General features: G+C 42.3%; 2 protein-coding genes across 2 annotated transcripts; both read right to left on the bottom strand.

The window, feature by feature from the left end:
* LOC118408402 (amiloride-sensitive amine oxidase [copper-containing]-like) lies at positions 1-3,370 on the bottom strand. Its single transcript, XM_035809171.1, has one exon. It carries the CDS (start codon positions 2,800-2,802, stop codon positions 391-393), a length of 2,412 nt encoding a protein of 803 aa, XP_035665064.1. The 5' UTR covers positions 2,803-3,370; the 3' UTR covers positions 1-390.
* A 4,422-nt stretch (positions 3,371-7,792) lies between these two features.
* LOC118408401 (damage-control phosphatase ARMT1-like) lies at positions 7,793-18,229 on the bottom strand. Its single transcript, XM_035809170.1, has 6 exons — positions 18,121-18,229; positions 17,231-17,336; positions 16,188-16,309; positions 15,434-15,547; positions 13,973-14,138; positions 7,793-9,213 (listed from the first exon to the last, which is right to left on the bottom strand). Exons 1-6 carry the CDS (start codon positions 18,165-18,167, stop codon positions 8,455-8,457), a joined length of 1,314 nt encoding a protein of 437 aa, XP_035665063.1. The 5' UTR covers positions 18,168-18,229; the 3' UTR covers positions 7,793-8,454.
* Between the last annotated feature and the right edge of the window lie 7,113 nt (positions 18,230-25,342).

Below are 25,342 nucleotides of genomic sequence, written 5' to 3'. Positions count from 1 at the left end.
CCTTGACACAACGAGCTGTGAAGTACCCAAAATGTTTCAAGTTTTACATTCAAGATTATCATACAGACACAGACACAGAACAATTTTAAGGCTAGAGAGAATATACAATCCAGTCTTTTTCACACAAACACACATTTCAGCCCTGTCTAGTAAATGATTCCCAAGCAGAGATATGTACTACAGTAAATGCTTTTACTTTCGCTGTGGTTTTAGGAGGGGAAAACAATTTTTTGCAGTGTCGTAAAATTTGTGTTTGAATGAAAAAAATATACAGTACAGTAGTACCATAGAAAACATATAAAATTCGTGGTGTTTTGATTTCACAGTAAAAGATGTTACAAACATTTCACGATTTACAGTACCTTGCACCTGCATGGGTTCGTCCCTTTTCTAGTCTTCCGTTACTTGAGGCCATGTTCCGTTGTACGCAAAATCGGTTTCCGTCGGCATACAGTTCGATCCGTACGGCGTACCGAACCTATCGACGTCTACTTCATGGGAGTCTTTATCGTACGTGATGAGGACGCCGTTTGAGGACGCCATGGACGGGTCTTCGTCGAAGAAGTGGAACGGTCTTAGGAAGAGGGAGAGCTGGTTACCTGCGGTGGCCGTCACGGGGGCATCCTCGGTATGCGGCACGTGGTGCGTCCCCATGGTCACCCAGGCGACCAGGTCCTGGTCTACGATGTTCTCGTCGTCGTCTAAAAACTTGTCAAAGTCGACGACGGGATCGTACGGGTCGTTCTGGTTGTAGAGGGACGAGCTGGACGGTTCGGTCTCCTTGCGGCGGGTCACCGCCATCTGGTAGTCGGCCCAGGCGGCACCCCGCATGGGGCCCCACTCCCGCGGCAAGAGTTCTTTGGTCGGGGCGTTAATCTGGATCCGATAACCCTTCTTGATCCCGTACGAGTTGCTCTTCCCCTGGTTGTAGAAGTTGTAATATTTCGGACGATCGAAGTCGTAATGGAGAACGGCCTCCCGTTCCGTTGTTTTGGTGTTCCGTTGCACCTGTGTGTGGAGATGGTACAGGTCCGGGTACAGGGGGTTGGTCTTGTTGGCTCGCACGAAGTCGACGGTCTCGTACCTGTTCTCGACGCCGCCGACGTCCAGGTCCACCTTAAGGTTGATGACGTGGTGATGAACGTTACCGATGGCGTTCTGCCACATCCTGTAGCCGTAATTCTCCTCGTCTTGAGTGTAGAACGTGCTCATGACGTACCCCGTCAGGCTCGTCTTCACTTCCAGGACGCCATTTTGGTGGAAAATGAAGTCCAAAACGTAGTCGTAGTTGAAGACTGTAGATATCGTACGCACAACTAACACGTTATCGACCATACCACCATAAAACTGGTACCCACCTTCGAAATCGGACTCGTAGTGGCGTCGTAGAGGGATGCCCGTGTTCAGTTCGAAAACGCAGACCGCGTTTTTGTACATTCGGGGTTTCGCCGAATCCTTTTGATGCACGACGTCAAGGTAGGACGCCGTGGTGGGACAGTCTACGCCGGGTACGAGTTCGAAATGACTGGAGCCCATGTTCCAACCGGTGTCTAGAAAGAAAGTGCTGAGCATGAGAGGATCGTGGCCACTGTAGAACGCACCGATCTCTTGTAGACTAAGTTCGTACGCGATGCGTTCTCCGTTCATCTTAATGTCGAAGAGTTGCGGACCGTGTGTTGTACTCAAACGCCAGTCGAAACTCCAGCCCATGTACTCCACGTGACGCCCACGTACCTTGTACCGCTTGCCGTCCGGTTCGAACTGTTCGGGCGCCCGAAGGGGCGTGGACGGCTGTGGCGGTCCTCTGCGTCGAAAGGACGAGAACAGCGTGTTGTCGTCGTTAGGCATGGGTAAGGTAGTCTTCTGGATCGTACCCTGGTTGTAGCCTGACACAAGTTCCTGCACTGAGTTGAACAACTGTCCGTTGTAGAAGACTCTCTCGGCCCGCCATTGGGTTGTGTCTGCACCTTCCGTGTTGACCTCGACCATGAACCCGACGGGGTTCAGAGTCATCCCCTGGAGGCCCCGCATGGCGTACCACCACGTCTTCCTGTCCCCGCTGCGAAACCCTCTCGGCGCCGTGTCTATGAACGTCAAACACCGGTCCGTGCAGTTGTGAAACCATGAGTCGAAGCTCTCCTTCAACACTCTATAAGCCGTTTCGGATACCTCCCGTAGCTTGGCGCTTACGATGGTATTTTCCTTGCTATCGGGAACACGCGAGTGGAAGGGGATAGGGAATTTTCTACCGCTCAGGGTGTAGACTTGATGACTGGATGGATTTGTTACGGGCCCGACGATGTATTCTTCCACCACGGGCGGTGTCCGCTTGCCAGCGTACACGGTGACTTTGGCACGCCGCTCTGGTTCGGGTCCTCCTCTATCTAGAAACCCGAGCACGTCGTCTTTGGCTGGGAGATGCGTTTCTATAGCGTAGATGTAATTATCGCTAATCAGGGCGTGCTCCCAGGGTGTTAGCTCAAGACTGTCCTGTGCCAACATGTAGTTACGCACGCTGTCGATCTCTTCAATGCTGAGATCGCTGAACGGACCGGGGCGGGCAGGGTCCACGGCGGGGTCCACGACGTATCCCGCCGCACATGATCCACCGTCGGCCCGGTGGGTAGTACCGGTTAACAGTACCACGACCAGCGCTACAACCAGAGCGACACACACAACCAGCAACACGACAGTCGCCACCATCCACCGAAAGTTGGATCTTTCAAATTTCGAACCCATGGCAGCAGCAGTTTTCTCCGAGGAGGGCTCACTAGTAGAAACCGGCATGTCTCTCTTCAACATCAACAGATGTCCGCTCGAGCTTGAGGAGTCCGTCAGAATCGTTTTCGCAGCGGCTTGACTGACGTGCTGGTAAACGAAAAGCGGCGGGGGCCAGCATGAAAAGACAGCCGCCGACACGCCGACGGTAGGGGCTCACTGACCCCTGGTATCCCCGCAAAATTGAAATGCCACCGCGAGTTTGTTCAGCTACCGTGCCGCCGCCCCAAAACGATATTCCAAGCGACCCTTGAACTTCTACATTTCGGTCTCAAGTGGGGGCTGAATAACGGTAATAAATTTGAATAGTAATAAATGTCACGCTCGCCCCGTAGAGACGATATCTCTCTTTCTAAGTACGTTTGGGGGATAAACTTTCACAAGCACTTATCAGGAATACACAGACAAGACAAGCCATGGGCTTCAGAAAGATAATTATTATCTCTCCGCCAATACTGATATTGATCAGTAATTATTGATTAATGCCGGCGATGTTATGGCGATTTTAAGGTCCCTGTTAGTGATCTATTTCATCTGTACTAATTACCTTGATCATTTGGATGACACACGTTAATTAACGTCGGGCTAAACATTTGACGATTTTAGTTTTCATAGAATAACAGACACAGAAATGAACGATGACATAGCTCTATCAAAGATAGCATTTTCTGTAAGAAGACAGCAAGAAATTTGCACAAAACACACACACGATTACCTCAGGAACATTTTACGTCTGCAATCGTTAGATGATCGTACGACGAAGTGACCGGGCCCTGCGACACATTGTATAACTGTCGTGACACATGTTGACATCACGTAGCAGTACCTCCCCATGTAGGAGCAATGTACAATGTACGTGTAAATATATCATTGTTGACTCAACCCCACTTGACACTAGATTCACACATATAAAGGAACTTGCTTACGTTTACGTTAATGTACACCCATTAAATGAAGTGGAATTGATGTACCAATTTGACAGAAACCCATCAAAGAGAATTATTTCCATCTGATCTGAGAGAATTAGTTCTGAATTACAGAACATTACATAACCTTAACATGAACTTTTAAGATTAAAAATCATTTCATGATTACTTGACATTTTAGTATAGAAATGGCAGGCCTCAACTGTTGTAGTCTCCAAGCAGACCCAACGGTGCCTTAGAGATAGTATCAAAGCTGGCCAGGGAAGTAAGGCACCGGTGCCCGTTTGACTCCCTTAGCCGGCTATCTCCCTTTGGCCGGCTATATTCCTTTGCCAGCTTTAATATATTATCTCTAAGGCACCGATGGGTCTGCTTGGAGACTAAACTGTTGGGCATTCCAACTGACTTGTGTGTTTTCTGTCTTGTAGGACAATCTAAAACCTTGCTCACATACATACATTTGTACATGTTTGTATGCATGTGCACGTATACACACATGCACACACACACACACACATGCTCTCTCTCACACACACATGCACACACACACACACATATTCATGAACACACACATTCACTCCCTCAAACACACACACATACTCTTTCTCACACACATGTGCACACACACACACACACACACACACACACACATGCACACACACACACATTCACACAAATACACGATGCACATACACATACACGATAAACACACACATACACGATAAACACACACATACACGATAAACACACACATACACGATAAACACACACATACACGATAAACACACACATACACATGCTCTCTCACACAAACACAAACACAGACACACACTCGCATACATACCCACATTGTATTGGGCATGTTTTTGGAAACATTTTGGTTCACAATGTATATTTTGTAATTGTAGTGTAAATACAAGTTATTGATAGCCTTCAGTTTACTCAACATTCACTGGAAACATCTTAAACATGCTGTGCAGCTTTATGGGATCCTAAACAACTCCAGAGCATGGCTTCTCCTTCTGGCTAGTCTGCAGAGAAATTCTCCCCTTAACTCAATGTGCCAACAGGAGTTTGTGCCACCTGTGGTGCATACCTCAGTGATAGTATCCCCAGGACTAGTATGTAAACTCACCACATCTGGGACTTTCTGTACATGTCAGGCTCTATACCTAACTAACTGTGTTAACAGCTGTTTCAATATTTTTCTTCAATCATCTGATAGGGCAACAACAATTCAATTTCTTGGTTTTTGATTTTTTGTGTGCACAGAAATAATCGAATCTTTCTTTATTTTTAAGGTAATTTTAAGGATATACAGAAACAAGGTCACACACCAGGGGGCCCCAAATTGACCTTGACTTTTGTCTTCCTATCGGCATACCAAATATGATTGTAATCCATCCAGAGGTTCTTAAGTTATGCTGACCACAAATGTCCGGAAACACAAACACACACACACACCAAAAACAACACCTCCATTTTTCATATCTCATGGAGGTTAAATAATGTAGATTGTAGAAAGGTAAAAATGTCTGGTCTATATTATCTACCTGTTGTTCCTACATAAAATGCACATTACAGAGGTATTGACTGGAGGCAGTGCCTGTAATGATAAGTGGATTTTGTGATTTTACTAAATGGAGCTCCTAGGCAAATTTAAATAGATAAGGGAAATCATGCATCAAGGTAAATCTAAATAGAAAAGGGAATACACGCATCATGTGACTACAAAATTGATGAACAATATTACTGAATGAAACTACAGTAGAAGCCAGTTAATTGCACAATGGATTACTGCACACTCCTGTTTATTGCACTGAATCCCCAAATCCCAAAGTGGTACAGTCCAGCTGGAAAACTTTGCATTATTGCGCCACCCGGATAATTGCACGAAATATGCTGGCAAATACTCATAACACCATGAATATTATGTTTCCAACTTTGTTTAATCCTTGAACTTGAGACACTGCATAAACTTCTCTTACCCAAATGTAGAAAAAGAAAGGAAAAATTATTGCATTTACGGTAATCAGGAACTGTTCCATTCTGGTGTCAGCTAAAATACTATAACCTTACTAGGCACCAAGCCAAAATTAACACCCAAAGGCACAACATGGCTCAGCTTTTAATGGCAAGGTAGACAGTTCTACATTGTGAAGGTTATCGTACATGACCCAACATTTAACCCTTAAGCTTTAGTTAAAACTAGACATATATTTATATAATGTAACGTGCATGGCAGAGGTAGTGGACGGATTAACACTTGCATTTTGTCGACTCAGCGTAGTCGACTCAGGACTGTGTAATCGTGAAAAGAACTTCAGGATACTCAAGTCCACGTTTCAAGAGTCAATTTGAGTCAGCTTGGGAGCTAACACAATCGCTCAGTGTGACTGTGTGTGTGGTTGGGGGTGGGGCGGGCATTAGTTGCATATTTCGTGTATGTAAATCTGGTGAGTTATGCAACCCTCAGGGGTCATACGCCAATCATAGATTTAATGACAATTCAAAAGGCTTGTTTGTAGTGCCGTTTTTTGTAGTTTTTGTTATTGCTTCATATAACCTATAATATCAGTAACAAAACACATCAGTTTTGCTATTCAGTAATTAATTCTAAGTATGAACACAGTTATTTCAATGGGTAAAATCCCTTCACTTTACTCGAATTTTAGTACAATACAGTCAACTCGTACAGTGTATCATAGAACTTATAGTGGAGTCACACAAAATTGGTTACTGTAAATTCCTTCTAACTAGAAACCTGAGGAATTTAGGCCTCACCAATAGTGTACCTGCATGGCACATTTTTGATAACAAAGTACACATTGCTACAATATACTATACCTTTAATTCAACTTCGATTTCACTTGGGTTTGAATGAGTTTTGCTTGAGATTTAACAAAAATTGTGCTGCAAATTCAGTATGAACCTTTTCAGTATGTACATCATTTGGTGGAAACCACAAAATCATAGTCCAACTGTTACAGCACCTGGTTAATAGTATATTACAGTATACATGTACAAAAAGCTAATTAAATAGTGCGAATAACAGATAACATTACAGTGCTGTACTACACACAGACCACCTGTACAAGTGACTACCAGTCTACATAAGGACACCTGACCATGTGATCACATTCTGGTGGTCTCTCGGACGAATTTTTCCCGTTGACACAAACATTAAAATCCTGTCTACAGTCATCACCTGTCCACATTTAGAGTAGATTCTACCAGTCCCCTGAATGATGTTCTTTGGCAGGTTTGTTCCAACAAAAATAGAAACAGCAGTTCTTAAGATGGGCTAAGACGTCATTGGTACCCCCTGAGGCACTGCTAGAAGCCTTCCTGACGTAAGACTTTAATGAACAAAGGATTCTTGAAAGATCGTTTGCTTCCTGGTTTTCTGAAGGGGATTTGGTGAAAGCATACTAACCGATCCTAAAATAGAATGTTGCTTAATTCTAAGCAAGGCTATTGCTAATTAAGGGCAAAGTCATTTTGTTTGCAATATAATTTGGAGGAATAAAGAATGGAAAGGAATTAATGGATAGATGAATTGATGGATGGATGGATGGCAGGCAGATAAAGACAATGGCTGAGTTGCTATATGGCAGTCCTGACATAAAATCCCCTCCATCCATCCTGTGCTTAGCAAAAATAATTAGGGATTTTTTTGTCAGTCATAGAAATCTTTTCAAGGCTTGCCTGACTCACAACAAAAGATGCAAGTCTAACTATAACCACTAATTAGTTTTGCCACAGACCCCCATCACAAACTGTCCTGCTAGGATATAACACTCGTTCACCTTTATCCGTGGGGTGACCTTTATCCGTTGTCTTTAAAAACAGCACATTTAGGAGTATTAAGTCTGCTGACAGTGGTTTCATATTTTCAAAATGTTCCGATTTAAAACCACCGTCTGTCGAATCTATATCCCTAAATACGTTTTTTTGTACAAACAATGAATATAGGTTACCCTCGGATAAAGGTGAACCAGCGTTATATTGCACAACGAACAACTTGGAGACATTGCAAGTACATTGTACTTGAACTTTAAATCTCTTGACATTGATTACAAACAATATAAAACTTTCCAGATTCATGTTTAATAATTCACCAGCATACAACATCCTTTGACATGCATAACATACTTTTTACAAAAACGGTAACAGTTACCAATCTTCCAGGACGAGGTGCATACAAGGTGCATAGCCTGTGTTTATCAATCCCTCGCTGCCAGGGGCTAATTGGCCCCTCCCCTACATTAGGAGCATTATTTAGTCAAGTTAACATTAGGCCATGTTGATTTGATTATATGGATGACATCCTATGGGACTAAAAAACTGCGAATAAAACATAGTTTGGCAAAAAAAGTTACCTTTATCAAAAATATGAGATCTATCATCTAAGTGGTCAGAAAGGTTGCAATGAACAAATGATTGAACACACAGAGTATGGCATATCTTTGACTTTGGGACTGACTTTGGCACTCTACGACATAAGTAGTAATTTTTCAATTTTTTGTTTGCAAATTGTACAACACACATTTGCTTCCTTTGCAGCTGCATTGTACGATTCGAGTATGGTCAAACACTTATTTTTGGGAAACAGCCGAAAAAAATTGATGCATGTGTGGACGTCATCCATGTACAAAAAAAAGTAATCAACTCAACATGGCTTTATACATACATTTTTGTATTTTGCAATTGTCCCATTTTGGAAAGCTCTTTCTCCACATATCCTGACTCAAAGCTGCTCACAATATTGGACAACAGCCCAGTTCCCACTAACCATCCAATCAGATGCTTCCTCCGCCTCTCTCTCGATGCGTTCCGCTTGACCCTCCTCCAACCCCACGATCAGATCGGCCTTGAGCGTACGCAGCGTGCACAGCGCTGACGGCAGGAACCCCCGCAGAGCCTCGCTGAACGGGACCGTGTGCGCCCACTTCAAGTCGCCGGTAATCTTACGGTAGTTCAGATCGCCCTTGAACACGATGAGGTGGGATCTCGCCAGGTCGGCGTACAAGTCCGGAGCCACCGCCTCCATCTTGCTGTAGTCGTGCGGACACGTCCAGAAGTCGTGCTCGCAGAGGACCCAGGTGCCGTCCTTCACGCGCTCGTGCCACAGGTTCCCGTAGTGAGACACCGCCGCGTGGCCGGACGCCCTCAGAACGTCAAGAGTCCACATGAAATCGCCGCGCAATGCGTCAGACACAAACCACGGCATTGCCTTCAGGTGGAAATGTACGACATCCGCTAGTTTTGTTGCAAGCAGCATTTCTGCGAAGACCAGGTCCGAGAAGAGCTCGAACCCGGCGTTGTCCACAATCAGATCCACCCGTTTGGAGGCTCCTGGTTGGTTGATCCTGTTCCAGATCTGGTCGGTCTGGTCGACAATGATGAAGGGTCTGAGGCTGGATAACTGCTGGATTGGGTCATGTTTCTGGTAGTTTTCTGTACCACCTGAGATGGACAGGTCACACTTGTTACCCCAGAGATTCACCTGGGCAAAACAAAAACATCACTAGTAAGTTATGTACATGCTGACTTGTGACATGTGAGTTATTTGTGAGTACAGAAAAATAAGTTTTTGTCAGAGCTCTAGGGTAAGAGAATGTTAATACATTAAGTTAAATGCAGTGATTTAGATTTGCAGTAAGGCCATGTTGATTTGATTGACTGTATGGATGACATCCTCTGGAAACCACAAACTGGTGCAAGTGTGTGAGTAAAAACCATTTGGCCCCAAAAAAGTTGCCTTGAACCTAATTGAGACCCAAGTGGTCAGGAAGGTTGAAAAAATGACAATTAGGAGAAAAAGGAGTATTCGCATCGGTTTGTTGTTTGTGAAAGTCACATTGTGCTGTTACAGTAGTAATGGAAGCTCTGGCATCTATTCAGAAACCAATTATTAAGTGCATGACTCTGTAAGTGTGCTATAGATGGACAGAACAGGTGTATAATGTATGGATGTACACGTGGTGCTTAGGTAAGTGGGGTAAAGTGCATTAGGCTAAAGGCTGTTAACCTGTTATGTAAAACAAACAAACAAATCAGAGTAACCTCACTTTCACTTGCCTGAACATTGCCACAACCCTACTGGCACGGTTTAAGAGGGTCTGCATGGGGGATCCTGGTAATGCTTCATGGTAAATTGAGGAGTGCATGCTAGTAACACTTAACAGTAAATTAGACAACGCTTCATTTGAAAAATTCAAAAGCTTCCAAACGCAAACGCACACTGGACTCAATCCTACATGTAACAGTGGAACTTTTACATCGAAGCTGCTGATTTATGAGATATGGAGCTGGTGACAATAACAATGTCTTGAACCCAGAGAGTTCAGGGGTATGACGTCCAAGGGTTATCTGGCGTTTGCCTCTGGAGGTCTACTCATCGTGATCAATGCCTCAATAATGATGAGTTTAGGATAACTAATAAATTATGCGCTACATGGAACTAAAATGCCTGATTACGCTTCTCAAACAATATTACAATAACGCTCACCGGAAATGTTGAATTAGATTGGGTTGGCTACGACCAATTATTAATGGTGAATTGAAATAGCTCATAAGACACTTAAAGTTAAAGCATTACCTAATATTAAAGCGTTAAAAGTGGAAACATTCTGGATAAGGCAATAATGATATATGCATCTACTGCACTACAGTCATTTTTATTTTCTCACATTTGCATATCATTATTGCATACTTCGAGCTGCTCAGCAGTCAGAAACGACACAGAAACAAGCTGCACGAGGATTCCTTATATATTAAAACCCCTCAAAATTAGGCCTTGATCCAGCGTGCTGACATTCACGGCATTTACATGGCACAGCCGCATCACATTTTTTCCTCCTTGAATGTCGGTATGGAATGGAATATCTAGTAACTTCATCTTATTACGTAGGAAAGTGCTGAAAAAATTACTTTCAAAACTAAAGTTCTACAGCCCTGTGCAGGTGCTTATATTGATTTGGTTGCCTTCAGCAGAACAAGGCATGCAGACGCATCAGGCAGCTCAACTGTCCATGTTTACATCCCACCAGCCACACACACATGTTGTATCAGATACTGATCTCCTTACTCTACAATGTTTGCAAACTGTTTGACAAGGTGGGAGGGCACTCCTGGCCTAGTTTGGAATCTGACATGACAACAGGAGATGATGAACAGCACATGGTCTCAGTGAGATTTGGTTCCTGAAGAAACTCATACCTCAGCTCAGTACTGTAATTTCTGTTATTTTTGCAGAAACGTAATCTCACAGTAGAACTCAGAAGGTCACTGGTTTTTCAGTGTTTTGAGTTTGTGCTTAAGACAAATTTGGAGCAAAGTTATATTATACGACAGAAACGCATATAATCATGGCAAGGTCCGTCCTTCCATCCCTTGCAGGGGACGAGGAAAATTGTGTCCATTCCGTTCCCTGTGACAGATAACAATTGGCATGTAAAGATTCTAGTTGAACCAAGCCCCTCAAAATAAAGCAAATATAATTCCATTGGGTCTAGATTTTAACATTTTCCAAGGCATTATCCCCAGACCCCCCTAGGATCATTGCACCTTCGACAGGATTTCCATTAAAATCCAGGGGACGGAAAAATAAAGCTGGCTAGAACACTGATAAGTGGTGTAACAAATTCGTTTGGGCGAGATCACTGGAAAATTTGTAAGATTAAAACCACGACAAACGTTTCAAGATTTATGGTAGACAAGACTTTTGCATGCTTGAGGGACAACTTGTCAGATCTGAGGAAAGTGAGATTTCTGATGAACTGGGAAAAGAATTCAGGAGATTCCTGTCAACAGTTAATAACACTAGATTTCTATTATTATACATACTGCCCATTGTGCCTTTTATCCAATTTTTTTAATTTCAAGGAACTTTCAAATTGATGAGTTACATGACACTGTAATCCCTACTCTCTTTAATTTGGCCATTCAGCCTGATTATTATAATTAATAAAAAGCAATCCTAATTAAGCTAAGTATCCATCCCCATCTTATGCTATACTCATTAAGCTAAGATAGCTCCTATCTTCAACCTATAGCTTAGCTTAGTCAAGACTCCAGGTCAATAGATAAGATAAATAGGATCACAATTCCACTCCGAGGGCCCTAGACGGGTAGTTTTGGGTTTAATGACAAGTCTGAAATATTAGGCAACAAAAATGATTCAAGAAACTAAGAAATCATTCAAGATCAAATATTGTGCGCATGACTTTGATTTTTCTATTCTGCTAACAGCCTGGCCAGGTTGGACCTTAAAGGGTGCACTCTCACTGCACTTAGCGTCAAGCTGCGGGGTCTGACACTCAATGGATTTCAGTGGTTAATGAATGGATCAAAAATTAATTTTCTTACTTTTAGTGTATTTTGTCATCTTCTAACTGACTCATACTTTTATGTATCATGCAATATCTAAATCATAAAAAATCTGAGAAAATAATAAAACAGTGACGCGGTGAACTAACGCCGCAGTGATGCAAGTTGGACGTAAGTACGGTGAGAGTGCACCTTTAGTCTGCCCAGCATTAGCATATCAAGAATGAAGGGGAGAGTTTCAATAGCAAGCAGACTGGAACAGGCTAATTCTTATATCAGAGAAGTCCAACTCAATGAATGTCCAAACTCAGACTCACTTTCTATTGATCAGACTTATCTTGTTCAGTCTACTTAAAGTCTTTGGCTAATTAGCTAATCACCTCCTGAAAAATCAGATATAATCACATGTAGCATTACAACACCAATTAAGGGACAACATTATCTGCTAATTTGAGACGTTCTACACTGTACATTTTACAGCTCTGGTAATGATATTTTATTTAACTAGGCCACAGCAATGTGAGTACCAGGTTCTCTCTGATTATCAAGTTATTCTCCAAGCAGAGGTTAGGCTCAAGCTGGTTTGGGAATTTTTAGGCGTACCAATAACCCCCGACTAGGGTTTCCTATCTTGTCCGCAAGTTAGTTTGACAAAACAGAAATCTTCCCTATGAAAATGCAAAAAAAAGTCCAAAAGCCCCTAACCTCTGCTTGGAGAATGTGAACTTTGAGATTTTTTTGTTACCCTTCTCAAAATAATGTCGCCTTTGTTGATTATACACCGTATGATTGGTTTTTGATGCTGAAAAGAGCTGGTTGCATTGTACCAACGCTGAACTTTTGGTTGAACGCAAATTGCCTTGACCACCCTTAGCCCGATGACGAATCACCTGCTATGTTTCCTCCCCAGAGTTATCCGTTCCTCTCTGTGATGTTAGAACAAACAATAGAGGCTGCTGGGAGAGACATGAAAAGGGACTCCCCATGCGTGCCGGAACGTCTCAAATTCTGTTTAAGGCACAGGGGGTTTCCAAGGAACTGGGGCAAGCAAACGTTAGCCGGAGAAAGGATGAGGCCAACTTCAGATAATTGAAATCCCATCAGCATTGGCCTTAACAGTGAAGTACAATGTATGAAGACCTTTGTGAAACTGAGAAAAGGGGTCGACACCACAACACACCAGCCACTCAGAGACAGTGTTTCACAATTGTCATAAAAATATCAAAGATGTTCTATTTTGTGATGAACTGTCCTACATGTACTTAGGCCATGGTGATTTAATCATATAGATGACATCAATTTTTGTCAGTTTCAAAAAAAAACTTTTTGACCATCTTGTAGTCTGTGTAATGCAAACTCCACTGTCCAGGGCTGTAACTGGCCCCTCCTAGGGGGGCAGCGGATGTTTGGCGGTCTGCTATAAGCGAGATTTAACCAGGCTAACCGTTTTGTAAGTCATACAAAGCAGCTGCTGCAAAACAAACACTACATATGCCAATTATTGAAAAAAAATGTAATGGAATGCAAATCGAAATTAAATTCCAAAGTCAAAGACAGAGATGTAAAAAAAAAAATCTATGGTTGGCTATACTGCACTCAGACAGTCACTACGTATCTAGATATGTTCAACATTGCTGACCACTAAGATTTTATACTTAAATTGCATCAATGAGTACACTATGAGTATTGGGATTTGCTGAGGATGTGCCACCACTGCAATCCAACACCAAAGGTATCCTGTGGTATGTATAAAGCCGTCCTGACAAGTCTACAGTCCCATGGCTGCACCTGGGGCAATGACAGTTGCATTGAGGTCACCTGAGATGTGCCCAATGGCAGCTCGCTCCAGACCCTCCCGATTCAGCCCCTGGCTGCAATGAGAGAGTAATCGGCCCACCCGAAATCAATGTCAATTAAGGTATTTGTGCTCTGACCTGTATAAGCTGGTTGAACAATGTGTGTATGTCCTGTTGTGACAGTGTGCTGGGGTCCTGGGTGGCCTGTTGTACGTAGGAAGCCAGACTCTGGATTGGAGACTCCGAGTTCAACAAGCCAGCCTCTTTCTGGGCCCTGAAGGGGTCAAAGGTCCTCAGGATGGTGCTACAGAACAGAAAAGAAAGAGTGTCAAAAGTTAACACAAAATTGAATACATGTATGTTTATAGGGATTTTCACCAACAAAACATAACATTATCAGGTAGAGCATTGTACAGGAATTGGTTACAGAGGTTCAGGTTCAGGTCCTGACCTGTACCTTTACCTGAACTATATATTTGACAAAGCAATACAATCATGCTCTTCCATAAAGATGGAGACAATAATGAACTGTTGAAAACTTGACAATAGATTTTAAAGTTTCAATCAGACCAGAATTAGCTTGTGTCTGTCCACATCATGTGCATGCTGTCTTACGAGAGGGTGTCATTAAAGATGGCACTGAGGAATATAGATTCAACCCACACAGCTCAGATCACAGTTCTACATTTCATACATGTAGCATATTCCTCACTTGTGTTTTTCTTGTCACTGGTTAATTGGTTTTCTGGTCGTCATCTACAAAATAATCGCCTCAATGGTTTGAGTTTAGGTGGCTATTCAATAAAAGCTTTGTATTATATACTATTATGCCTTGAGATTTAACTCAAATCTCAAGGCATAATAGTATATAATACAAAGCCTTTAATTATATTGCGCCCTTGCTTCCGGAGAACTTACGGAAATCGCCTTAAATGTCATTATAGGAGACTGAGCATGTAATGCACGTTATGTATGGAGGTTAGGACTCCAGCCAATAAGTTGAATGTGCTTCACGTGTGCTTGGGTAAAAAATCTAAATGCCAGGGTCAGACATCATTCTTACAATTTCACGTTTGAGAGAAGAAATTTTTGCGTTTTCTGAGGTCATTTTACATTGAAATGTGCTTATTTTGGTGGATATGACACAAAAGAATACAAGTTCACAGTATTGTATGGTTGGTGTTACAGTATCATGTTTGGTTGGTACTTGATGTGATGTATGGCAGTATGGTTGGTACTGCATGTGTTATATAGTTGGTACTGAATGTGGTGTATGGTTGGTACTGAATGTGGTGTATGGTTGGTACTGAATGTGGTGTATGGTTGGTACTGAATGTGGTGTATGGTTGGTACTGAATGTGGTGTATGGTTGGTACTGAATGTGGTGTATGGTTGGTACTGAATGTGGTGTATGGTTGGTACTGAATGTGGTGTATGGTTGGTACTGAATGTGGTGTATGGTTGGTACTGAATGTGGTGTATGGTTGGTACTGAATGTGGTGTATGGTTGGTACTGAATGTGGTGTATGGTTGGTACTGAATGTGTTGTATGATGTATCATCGGGTTGGTACTGAATGTGTTGTAAAATTGGTACTGACCTGTCCTCGAATGCCTGCTGGATCCTGCGGTACATATAACACTCCACATACAGCCAGGCTGAGGTGAACCAACTTGGTGGACTACCCTGTACCGCAGACACCTCCTCTAGGTACCTGAAACACATTGTACAACCTCAGCACCACATACATGTACCTCCTCTAAGTATCTGTCTCTGTAGTAAGACTCTATAGTTGGTATATCCGCCCTTTGGGGTAACACATCAACTTTGCAGGCACGCGGTGTGGCAGCAGCTGGTTATATCACACGGGACGACTTGTTACAATTAACTTTTGCAAATGTTCTTTTGAAAGTATCCAGCAAAGATGCCTCTATTGTGCTTTGTGATAACAAATTCTACTCTACGATACTTCTGGGGAAATACATTGTAATTTTTTAACTCATCAATCCTAGGTTGGTAACTCTGGTACTTGAAGGCATGGTACCTGTAAAACAAACTACAAGTACAACCTCAATACTACGCACAGCTGCTATATGTACTTGCAGCAGAACTCCAATTACATTTTTTGAGACTATGCATTTTCCATACCACAGCAACGACACCTAGCTGCAGTGAAAAGTACTACAGGTCAGTTTTGTCACCAGAGGAAGGTGATGGACGAATCACTGACAAACACTTGGTTGTACACAAAAGCAATTTATTGTCATTCCAAATGTAACAAAATTTTATCCAGTTGCTTGTGTTATTGTTATCTTGCATAATTGTAAGTAATTGGGATTGTAACCGGTGTGCACCTGTTCCAGAGTTTGACGTCTGCCCTGCCGTCCGTCAGGGGAAGAACAGGTTTATCTGTCTGCATTTCGTTCCTCAGCCCTGACAGTCGGCCAACCACACCCTTAGCATCCTCCACTCCTTCCTTCAGTAACAGACAACAGGGAAACAAAATATCAAGACCACAGCATGTCCAGGACAAACAGATACCAAAACCTGAAGTTGCTACAGTAACGCTAGTTCACCTTTATTCGCGGGGTAACCTATATCTGTTGTACCTAAAAACAGTATATTTAGGGATATCATGTAGATGGACGGTCGTTTCAAATTGCTTTTTTTTTTTCAATATAATGCAGTTTGAGACCACCATCCATCGACTTGATATCCTGAAATACCCTGGTGTTAAATACAACTGATAAAGGTTACCACGCAAATAAAGGTGAACTAGCGTTACTAGTACCAAAGAAAGCTGCTATACCAAATATCATCACAATCCATCCAGTGTAAGTTTAGATAGCCCAGTTTGCATAAAACTTTTATTTGCAAGTTCATGCCATGCAGAGGGCTAATTGTCACATTTATATCAGGCTTTTCGCTAGGATATTTATACTAGGGTGTTCAAATGTGATATAGGTACTCATACCTTCCAAGGCTTCCATGGTGAAGAGTTTTTGAGAATTCAAATGGTGCATTTTAAGGTATCCTGAGGGGTCAAATTACTGTCAGATAGGGTACAGTAGAAGACTGTGACCACAAGTGACATGTAATTAGCACCCATGGTCAATCTTAACTAAATCATGCTTGTTAGAGCATCAGATGCTCCCCCATGTAAGGATGTCTAGTGCTCTAATTTGATCATTTTTAGCGCATCCAAAAAGACTTGTAGATGCATGCCTAGCTAAAAGCCAGTTATATATAGCATATTGTACAGAATGTATATGGTATAGTCTATAGATAGTGCAACACAGTGTAAGATAACAATAGTGACAAGTGGGACAAGTCATATGGAAGTTGCTCCATATACACATCGTGGACTGAAGAAGAAACAATCTGACATTGTGCTCACCTCTCCGTAGTCTTCCTTGAACTTGCCATAGTTCCTGGCCAGCACATCGATGACCTTGACCAGAATGGACGGTATGCGGTCCTTCACGGTCTTGTAGGCAAAGGACCTTCACATGAAACAGATAAGAAAGGAATCAGTGGTCATTATTTCATTCATAGTAAAGAGATACTTGATCAGGAACATATGCAAGAAAATCCTTGAGAAGACGACATTTATGAAAACTCTAAATAAATTGGACGTCAAGGAAGATTCGATTTATGACATATGATAATAAAAGAATTGCAAAATTTTTTAGGAAAATGGACATTTATGACGTAACATTAGAATCAGCTTCTTTGTCTTGTTATGATTTATTTTTGCCATCAGCTATTATGAGTGAACCAGCATGATCAAGGAGATAATATAGAACTTAAACGTTATATAACCTCCTTGGTATAATATATCCGTACATATGGTATGTCTATTATTAATATTAATACATTGAAAATGTATTTCCAGCTCTGAGTGAAGCATTTTGATTGCAAAAAGAAACAAAAATTAGAATTTTGGTATAATTGATGTTCTGTGATTTCAATCATTTTACAACCTCATGGCCTTTTAGATTTCATAATTTTGATAGCAACTTTTTCTTCCTTGCACATTGAGGAAGGCTGTGATTGAATAGGAATGCAAATTCTATATAATGGCATTATGATAGTTTCATATGCAAGGTTTGATTGTACATACAAATGTAAACTTTGTCCTGGGGGAGGAGGGGTCCAATTCTGATGATGCAAAACGGTTTAAAGAGAAAAGAAGACAGCTTGAAAGACAACGGACGTAAACGATATGTTGTGTTACCAATGGCATGGTGACAAATAGAACATTTGGGAAGTTCTAATGCTACAAACCCTTTGAACTTGGCTGACAAACTGTCAGGAAGCGTGGCATGCTCCATGCTGATCCTGCGGCTTTCTAACCTTTCACCTTTTATCTTTCACCCATTGGAAAAACTAGACCGCTCAGTAGCGCCATCTGGCGAAGAATTTTAGAACTGCATAATCATAACTGAACCTCCGTGCACGTGGACCTCATTATGCTCATTAGCAACAGGTGTGAACTGATTTTAGCCATGTTGTGCGTGAGAATTTAGATGTATCAAAATCTAAATATTACCTGAACTTTTGACAAACTGATCAAAGGGAGGGCGACATGTGTCCTATAAAAGACTCTTTGGCGACGCCTTAGGGGCGAGCCTACTGTTATAGAGTGCGACCGTTTGACAAAAATTCCCAGAATTTCGTAGGCATGTCTGGAATTTTTACACGCATGCGTAGTGGTATCATCTGAGTATTCCCTAGGGAATTTGTTTTGAAGACGTTTTTTTATGTGATTTGGAACGAAAAGGCCTTTGCTGATACGTATTTAAAAGATACACGTTTCTTTTCATTCTCTTTGCTTTGTTGAGCACCGGAAACACAGCTACTTTTTTGTTTATGGCAAATAAGAATAATGCGTTGACCTTACCATTTTAATGCATGTGCCTCACCATTTTAATGCTTTGTTTCTGTTTTAGATAGTATTACGTTTTTGTTTCATTTATTTTCTTTTATTATAAAGACAAATATATTTTGGATTTTTCAAAATCTATTGGATTGTTGGGTAGGTTGTCCAAATAGTCAAAGAATTGTTCAGTTCTTACCGTATCACCGGCAGAATAACAGCATATTATATTTTGTAACAAAACACCTGATGTTATTTAACAAAAGGGGAGGTAAGTTGGTCACTCATATAACTCATTCAGGAACATCTGGTGTATAGATGTCGTGTATGCCTTCCTTTTATCTATCCGTATTGTGTGATGAATGTAATGATTTATATAAGGGCTTTTATTTGTTTGTGTTATATATCATGTGTGTTTGTGTGACTCTTGCTATATTTTTTCCGCTGTGAGGCCCATTTGATGTTTTTTTTTTCTTGGGTAATATGGGTATACAGCCCAATCCCTCCGCGACCAAGTCAATGGATTGACTCTGTAGCCTGGGGGTTGTCATGACGGCATTTACCTGTGGGCATATAGAAAGAAAAGGGTATGAAACTGTTGCAAAATATCATGTGTTGTATGGTAATTCTGTCGACATTGAACTGTAAGAAATGAACAATTAATTGACTGCGCATTGCATGGTAGAAATTAAGACAACAAATTAGTATATCATGATCCTTAAAAATTAAACAATTTCTGTCCGTTAGAATGGGTAGGAACTGAAGTAATTACGATCAGAGAGTGTCTGTAACGGTAGGAAATATAGGTAATAACTCAAGGAACGCGAGTAGTTTTCTTGTCTTACATACGAGAAATTATGACACCCCAACTCTAAAATTAAGAACTAACTACAAAGTGGTCAACGCAACAAACAGATACGTGAGCTGTGCCGATAACGACTGACGAGTCCCATAACCATAAACAACATGCTTTTGTAATCGTGACACATCTAATCATGATCATGCTGAACATTAGAATCTATTCAACTTAGCATTGACGAAAACTGTAGATCATACATGAACACGCCTACTTAAGAATCCACCAAACAGATTCTAATACAAAGCTAGACGGAAGATAAATTGAAACCAGAACACGAGTCTGTTTAAAAGAAACATGTAGCAGGGCGCATGTTAATTCAGATCAGATTGAGCTTTCCAAGAAATTCCCATAGACTGATGATCATTGATAACATCGCGTATTCCGCTGACTGATGGAGGAGAAAAGAAAGAAATATCACTAGTTAATTAATGAGCTGTCAAGCACATCCGGTCTTATTATATCAGCACGCAGCTCAGGAAAATAGAAGGCAGATTTGAGAATCAGGGTTCAGTTCAACACAAGTATCTAACAGTCTCATGCTTGAAAAAAAAACGGAATAACAAAGAACACAATTTCCGATTTTGGAGCGAAGAGACCTTGTAACTCTACTGAACTGTCATCAGGAACCAGAACGGATAGAAAAAAAAGCCCCATACATCAAAGGTACACGATAGGATATACCCTACTACAAATTTCGTAAGCCAGACGTCAGAAAAAAAAAAAACAAGACAAAAACTGGTTAAAAATACACCGATCGATCTTCTATACACATAACAGAAATTCATAGCAGACGGCAAGTGAAACTGAGGAGGTCTTGACCGGATGTGGAAATTTCTATCAAACAGTCCGGGCCGGACTTGGACTCTCTGTCTGCAGAGCGCTCCGTTCAAGGCCATTCTCTAGTTAATAATGCTAACTAACCGGCTTGGTGCTTTCACCACCGCAGCGCCTACTGATAAACTACCAAGAGCCACGGGTTCAATTCAACATACCACCTATTCACTTGCTATCATGTATGGCGTACATATACAAAATACTACAGTGAAGGGTTACAACAGTTGTAATTAACACACGATGTTACATCTAAGAAAAGTGTCGCATGACCTTCATACCTACCTACCTGCCTACCCTGACCTCCAGGTCGTTGGGGGGACAAGGTAGACATGAAGATAGAGAGTTGCCTCCAGGTTTGTCTCTCCCTAGCCAGGGTTAGCCAGTCTCCTGTAGGCTGAGGCCCGTCCAGTCAGTGATGCTGTCCAACCAAGCTTTCCGTTGTCGTCCGCGCCGACGCCCGCCTTCCACGGTGCCCTGCAGGATTGTCTTGGCCAGGTTGTTGTGTCGGGTAACATGCCCGAACCACTGCAGTTTGCGTCTTTTAACTGTTGCTAGGAGTGGTTCTTGAGGACCAACGAGGCCGCATACCTGTTCCCGTACATACTTGTTCGTGACATGTTCGTAGTACGAGATGTGAAGTAGCTTACGCATGCACCTCATCTCAAAGGCTTGGATTTTCCTCTCTGTGGATGACCTTCATACCTGAATCTAAACCTACGTGGTCGCGGTGACGTATCAGCTCATGTTGACGCACAGGTGAACCTTAGCTACGTGCGGAGTGGAAACCCGGAGCCGGCCCGCAATCGAAACCCAGGGAAGAAGTCTAAACACGAACCTTCTTCCAGAACTCCCTACCAAGAACTCCCCTCTACAACTTGGTCCCCGCTCAAGCCACGCTAGTGCTTTGATAGGTGTGACCATTCTTCAACATCTTATTGGTTAGGACATCGTGGGCTGATATTCTGGGGAGTGGCTTCAGCCCCCAACTAGATTACAGTATACCAGATTCAGCATACTCATGTCCCACGAGACTTCCCTACGTTCACGCTGCCGGGGTCACTGCTCCTGACGGCCAGATTCAGTTACAGTTACATGTGACTAAAGTAGGTCATGAACCGGGTTAGGCTGTGAAGCATTCTGGACGTGTCAGTATTTATTTACATTTATACATGTCTCCGTATTTTCGAAGACATCGGCGAGAAGAAGCAATGTATAAACAATAAATAACCCACAGCTCGCCCTGGTGCCTGATAATCCGGACCAAACTCGGCAAAATATCCGCTATCTGGTGATCTTCTGTCGGATAGGTTAGTTCATTTTTGTTCAAATGTAACTAAATGGAGATTGCAACTCTGAGGTATATACTTCTTATCGCATGCAGCGACTCCCTTCCTTGTTCGCTGCCCAAGTTCCTACAGACAGGTTATTAGTTTTACCGAACTCACCTCGAATTTGGAAGTAAGGTTAATAGATGAGACGCAGAAGGAAGAAGTAGTTCACATTTTCTATATACGGAAGGTCCTGACATCTATGCCTTGGGTAGGCGTCTACGATAAGTCCTTGACTGAAGTCTCGATCTGTTGAGGTAGATCCATAATAAACCCGTTGTGATGAATTCTTGACGTAAATATGGTGTGGTCCCTGCCTGTGACTTGGTACTCGTATCTTGAAATTCGTTCCAGACCTATAATCTCCAGAAACTATCGTCCAGCTCGGGCCTTCAGTTGAATCTTGCAGTTTCATCCAAGCCTGTTTTCCTGGACCCATCCTCCAGGCTTCCTCCTTTAGAATTCCTGAAAGTCCTTTCCAGGCCTCTAGACCTCTGCTTGAGTTCCTGACTCTCCGACATATACCCTGGATATCAGAGTACAACTTAGCCGGCTAAGGGAGTTTACGCCTTCACGCGGAGGCGTATCTCCCCGGGCCGGCTAAAGTCGGTTTACGGGGCTATGTTGCTGGCGGCCCGGGAAAGAACCGTAGCCGCGAGCGCTGTTCTCTGGATACCAGGGTATCCGACATAGGGTCCTTTGTGTGACTGGGTTCCTATCTAGATCTGCCCACAGCTATCTGCCCACATTCCAACCGCCCCCGGTCTGGCCCTAACTTGCTCCCCCTTGGGGGTACTAGTGGTGGGAAAACTAGCTAATGCTAAATCTAAACTAATGGCGGCAAATTTCAAATCTGTAAAGTTGACGCTTACATACTAATAGTCTCTAATAAGGTACAAAGAAGAACAAGCTTGTATTCACTCCACTGTACCTATCTTATATTCCGTTCTCATAGCTATATGGAGGAATGTGTTTGTTATTTCGACTCATCATCATAATTATTTCGATTAGCTATAACAAAAATAAGTCTCTTTAACAACAACGGTGCAGTTCGGGTTACCAAGATGTAATTAAGACCAGAAGTACAATTTGGTGACCTGATAATGCCAGAGAAGCCGAGAAAAATGATCCCCAGGCTTCTCTAAGGAACACAAGTATACAGAAAACAGCCAAGCAAAGAAAATAGAAGCACAGATCTAGACAAGCAAAATAATTAATGCTTTGTAGGATTGACTTATGCAAGTATGTGATATACCGTCAGCATTTGCATGCCCTCAAACCCGCCGCAGACCTGTCTAAACTCAGAAAGCTTGTAGTTTTGTGTTGTGTGAGAATCACTCGTAAAAGATTGACTTTGTGCGATTCGATTCGGAAAAGCTCTCTAAACAAGAGCCCACCTGGATAAGGCTTTAGCATGGTCTTAAAAGAGCGCAAATCATTGGGAAGGATGGAGGAGAGAGTCATGTACACCTGTGCAACCAACACGCCCGGATGATGATGATGATGATAAGAGCGCAACACGTTATTGTTGGGTGGAGCGCTGATTTGCGCTTTTCAACATAATGGGCCAAGTTCTTATGCCGTTTCTCTTTCTGAGTAGACCACGTACGACCTTTCTGCAAACGCATAAAACCATTTGCAATGGACGTGCGACCTTCGCGCAGTAAAACACCACCAGTGTAAGGAATTGTTCACACCCTTTACCTATGAGCGACTAAACACAACCATACCACAGCCAGAGTTAGTCAATTTCAAAACAGGTAGATATCTGTCACCTAAACAACACACATTTCGTTTAATTGTTCCATTTTGTCATCCATTCATAATACTATGATGACCATGTGTTTATTTAAATGGAAGATGTCTCTCTTCCCACAGGAACACAATGCTAAAAAAATTAAAACTACTTCTAAGTTTTAACTACTAAATTGTTTCCTGTTTATTGACAAAGCGAAGATAAAAGCAATTCATCCGCGCGTGCGCAATTGCATCATCCCTTTGGAAGGGAATGACTCAGAAAGGGGTTGATGGATGGACGTGTCGCGATCCGTATGTAAGAACTTGCGATGTATTAACGATAAATAACCCGCAGCTCGCCTTGATAATTTGTCTAATGTCTTTGCACTTGGCCTACCTTCCAGCAGCTAAAACAGCATGCAATTGCTTCTTGCTACCTCAGGTTTGGAAGTCAAGTTCTCTTCATAGATGAGACGCAGATGGAAGAAGTTCACATTTTCTATATTTATTCTAAAAGTTGTTGTAGTGTCCGTACCCCAAACAAGTGTCCGTACCCCAAACAAGTGTCTGGACCCGAAACAAGTGTTCCGAAATACATACATTATATCAAATGTTCCGACACGCGTTGTGTACATATGACATGAGTCGTGTTCAAGCCTATCCTCACGAAGCTATAGTAGTTTCGATACCTGTCCTGAACGGCGCCCCTGAGCTAAAAACATTCAAATTCTAGTTTAAGATCATATACCTTCTTCTAATACTCTCATCTTGTGTCATTGGGTAGCGGTTTTGAACTCTGTTAATCTGGTACAGAGTTTGAACTCAATCGCAAATTTCAGCTGAAACTTTTCTTCACATCTATAATAAATAAAGGTTCAAATTAAAACACGCAACGTTTGCTGTATAAGCACCTGGATAAGATACGTACCAGTGCTGGTGCTTGCCCTTCCGCGGCCTTATAAGAGCGCATCACGTTATTGTTGGGTGGAGCGCTGATCAAATTTCGTACGCTCAGCATGGCAGCTCTGTTTCCTCTTTCGACAGAATTTTTCCAGATGTCCTAGACACAGGACACCATATTTTCCTGCAGTCTCCACTCTTATCAAATACACGCATCTTTGGTTTGGAATGTGGTACACCCTTTGAAAAGGTCGGTGTGACGAATGGGCCCGTCATGCTGACGGCACTCCACATAAACACGACTAATCAGCCCCAGGCAGGACTGAGTCCGGCATGTTGTGACAAATTTTCCCCTTCTTCTTTTCTCTCTATGTTGTACCTCAGGATGATTCGGTGCAAGCCGAACTGAGAAAACTACGAGAGGTGTGCCTCGATCCTAACATTCATCTTGAAGATGAGTCGTGCCCTGGACCGCCTGATCAAGGCAGGCACGCGGGCGAAACCCAACAAAAACATAATTTTTAAATATACCATGCTGCACCTTAGGGTGTTTGATACAAACTGCCCAATGTATAGCACAGTAAACATGAATACACTCTTCATGTCGTGTAGACTCAAATATCAAGATGTACTTGACATACATTGCAGGACTGGTCCGACCATTTTAAAGCTAAGGCTAGGGCACAACCCGCCATGCGTGCACCTGCGTGGTGTCTACGTGCCACAACTGGTGCTGGTAAACGGGCTGCTAACTTCAGCTCGGTCTTGCAGATGGGGCTTTGTGGACGGTTATAATTGTTAATTAATTCGAGGTGAGATATGGTTAGTGAGATGAAATCGGCCGTGTTGTGTTTGATAAGGTCAAAGTTCACCTAACAGCGTCTGACGGTTCATTTCTTATGAAATCCTATATTGGTCTTCCCATAACTGTTGGTAGGTATAATTTGACAAGATATAAATGTTTTGAAGGAA

The sequence above is a fragment of the Branchiostoma floridae genome, unplaced genomic scaffold (genome assembly GCF_000003815.2).
Source record: "Branchiostoma floridae strain S238N-H82 unplaced genomic scaffold, Bfl_VNyyK Sc7u5tJ_1582, whole genome shotgun sequence".
Taxonomy (NCBI): Eukaryota; Metazoa; Chordata; class Leptocardii; order Amphioxiformes; family Branchiostomatidae; genus Branchiostoma; species Branchiostoma floridae.
The sequence above is the reverse complement of the archived record's forward strand: the minus strand, read 5'-3'. Positions and strand labels throughout refer to the sequence as shown.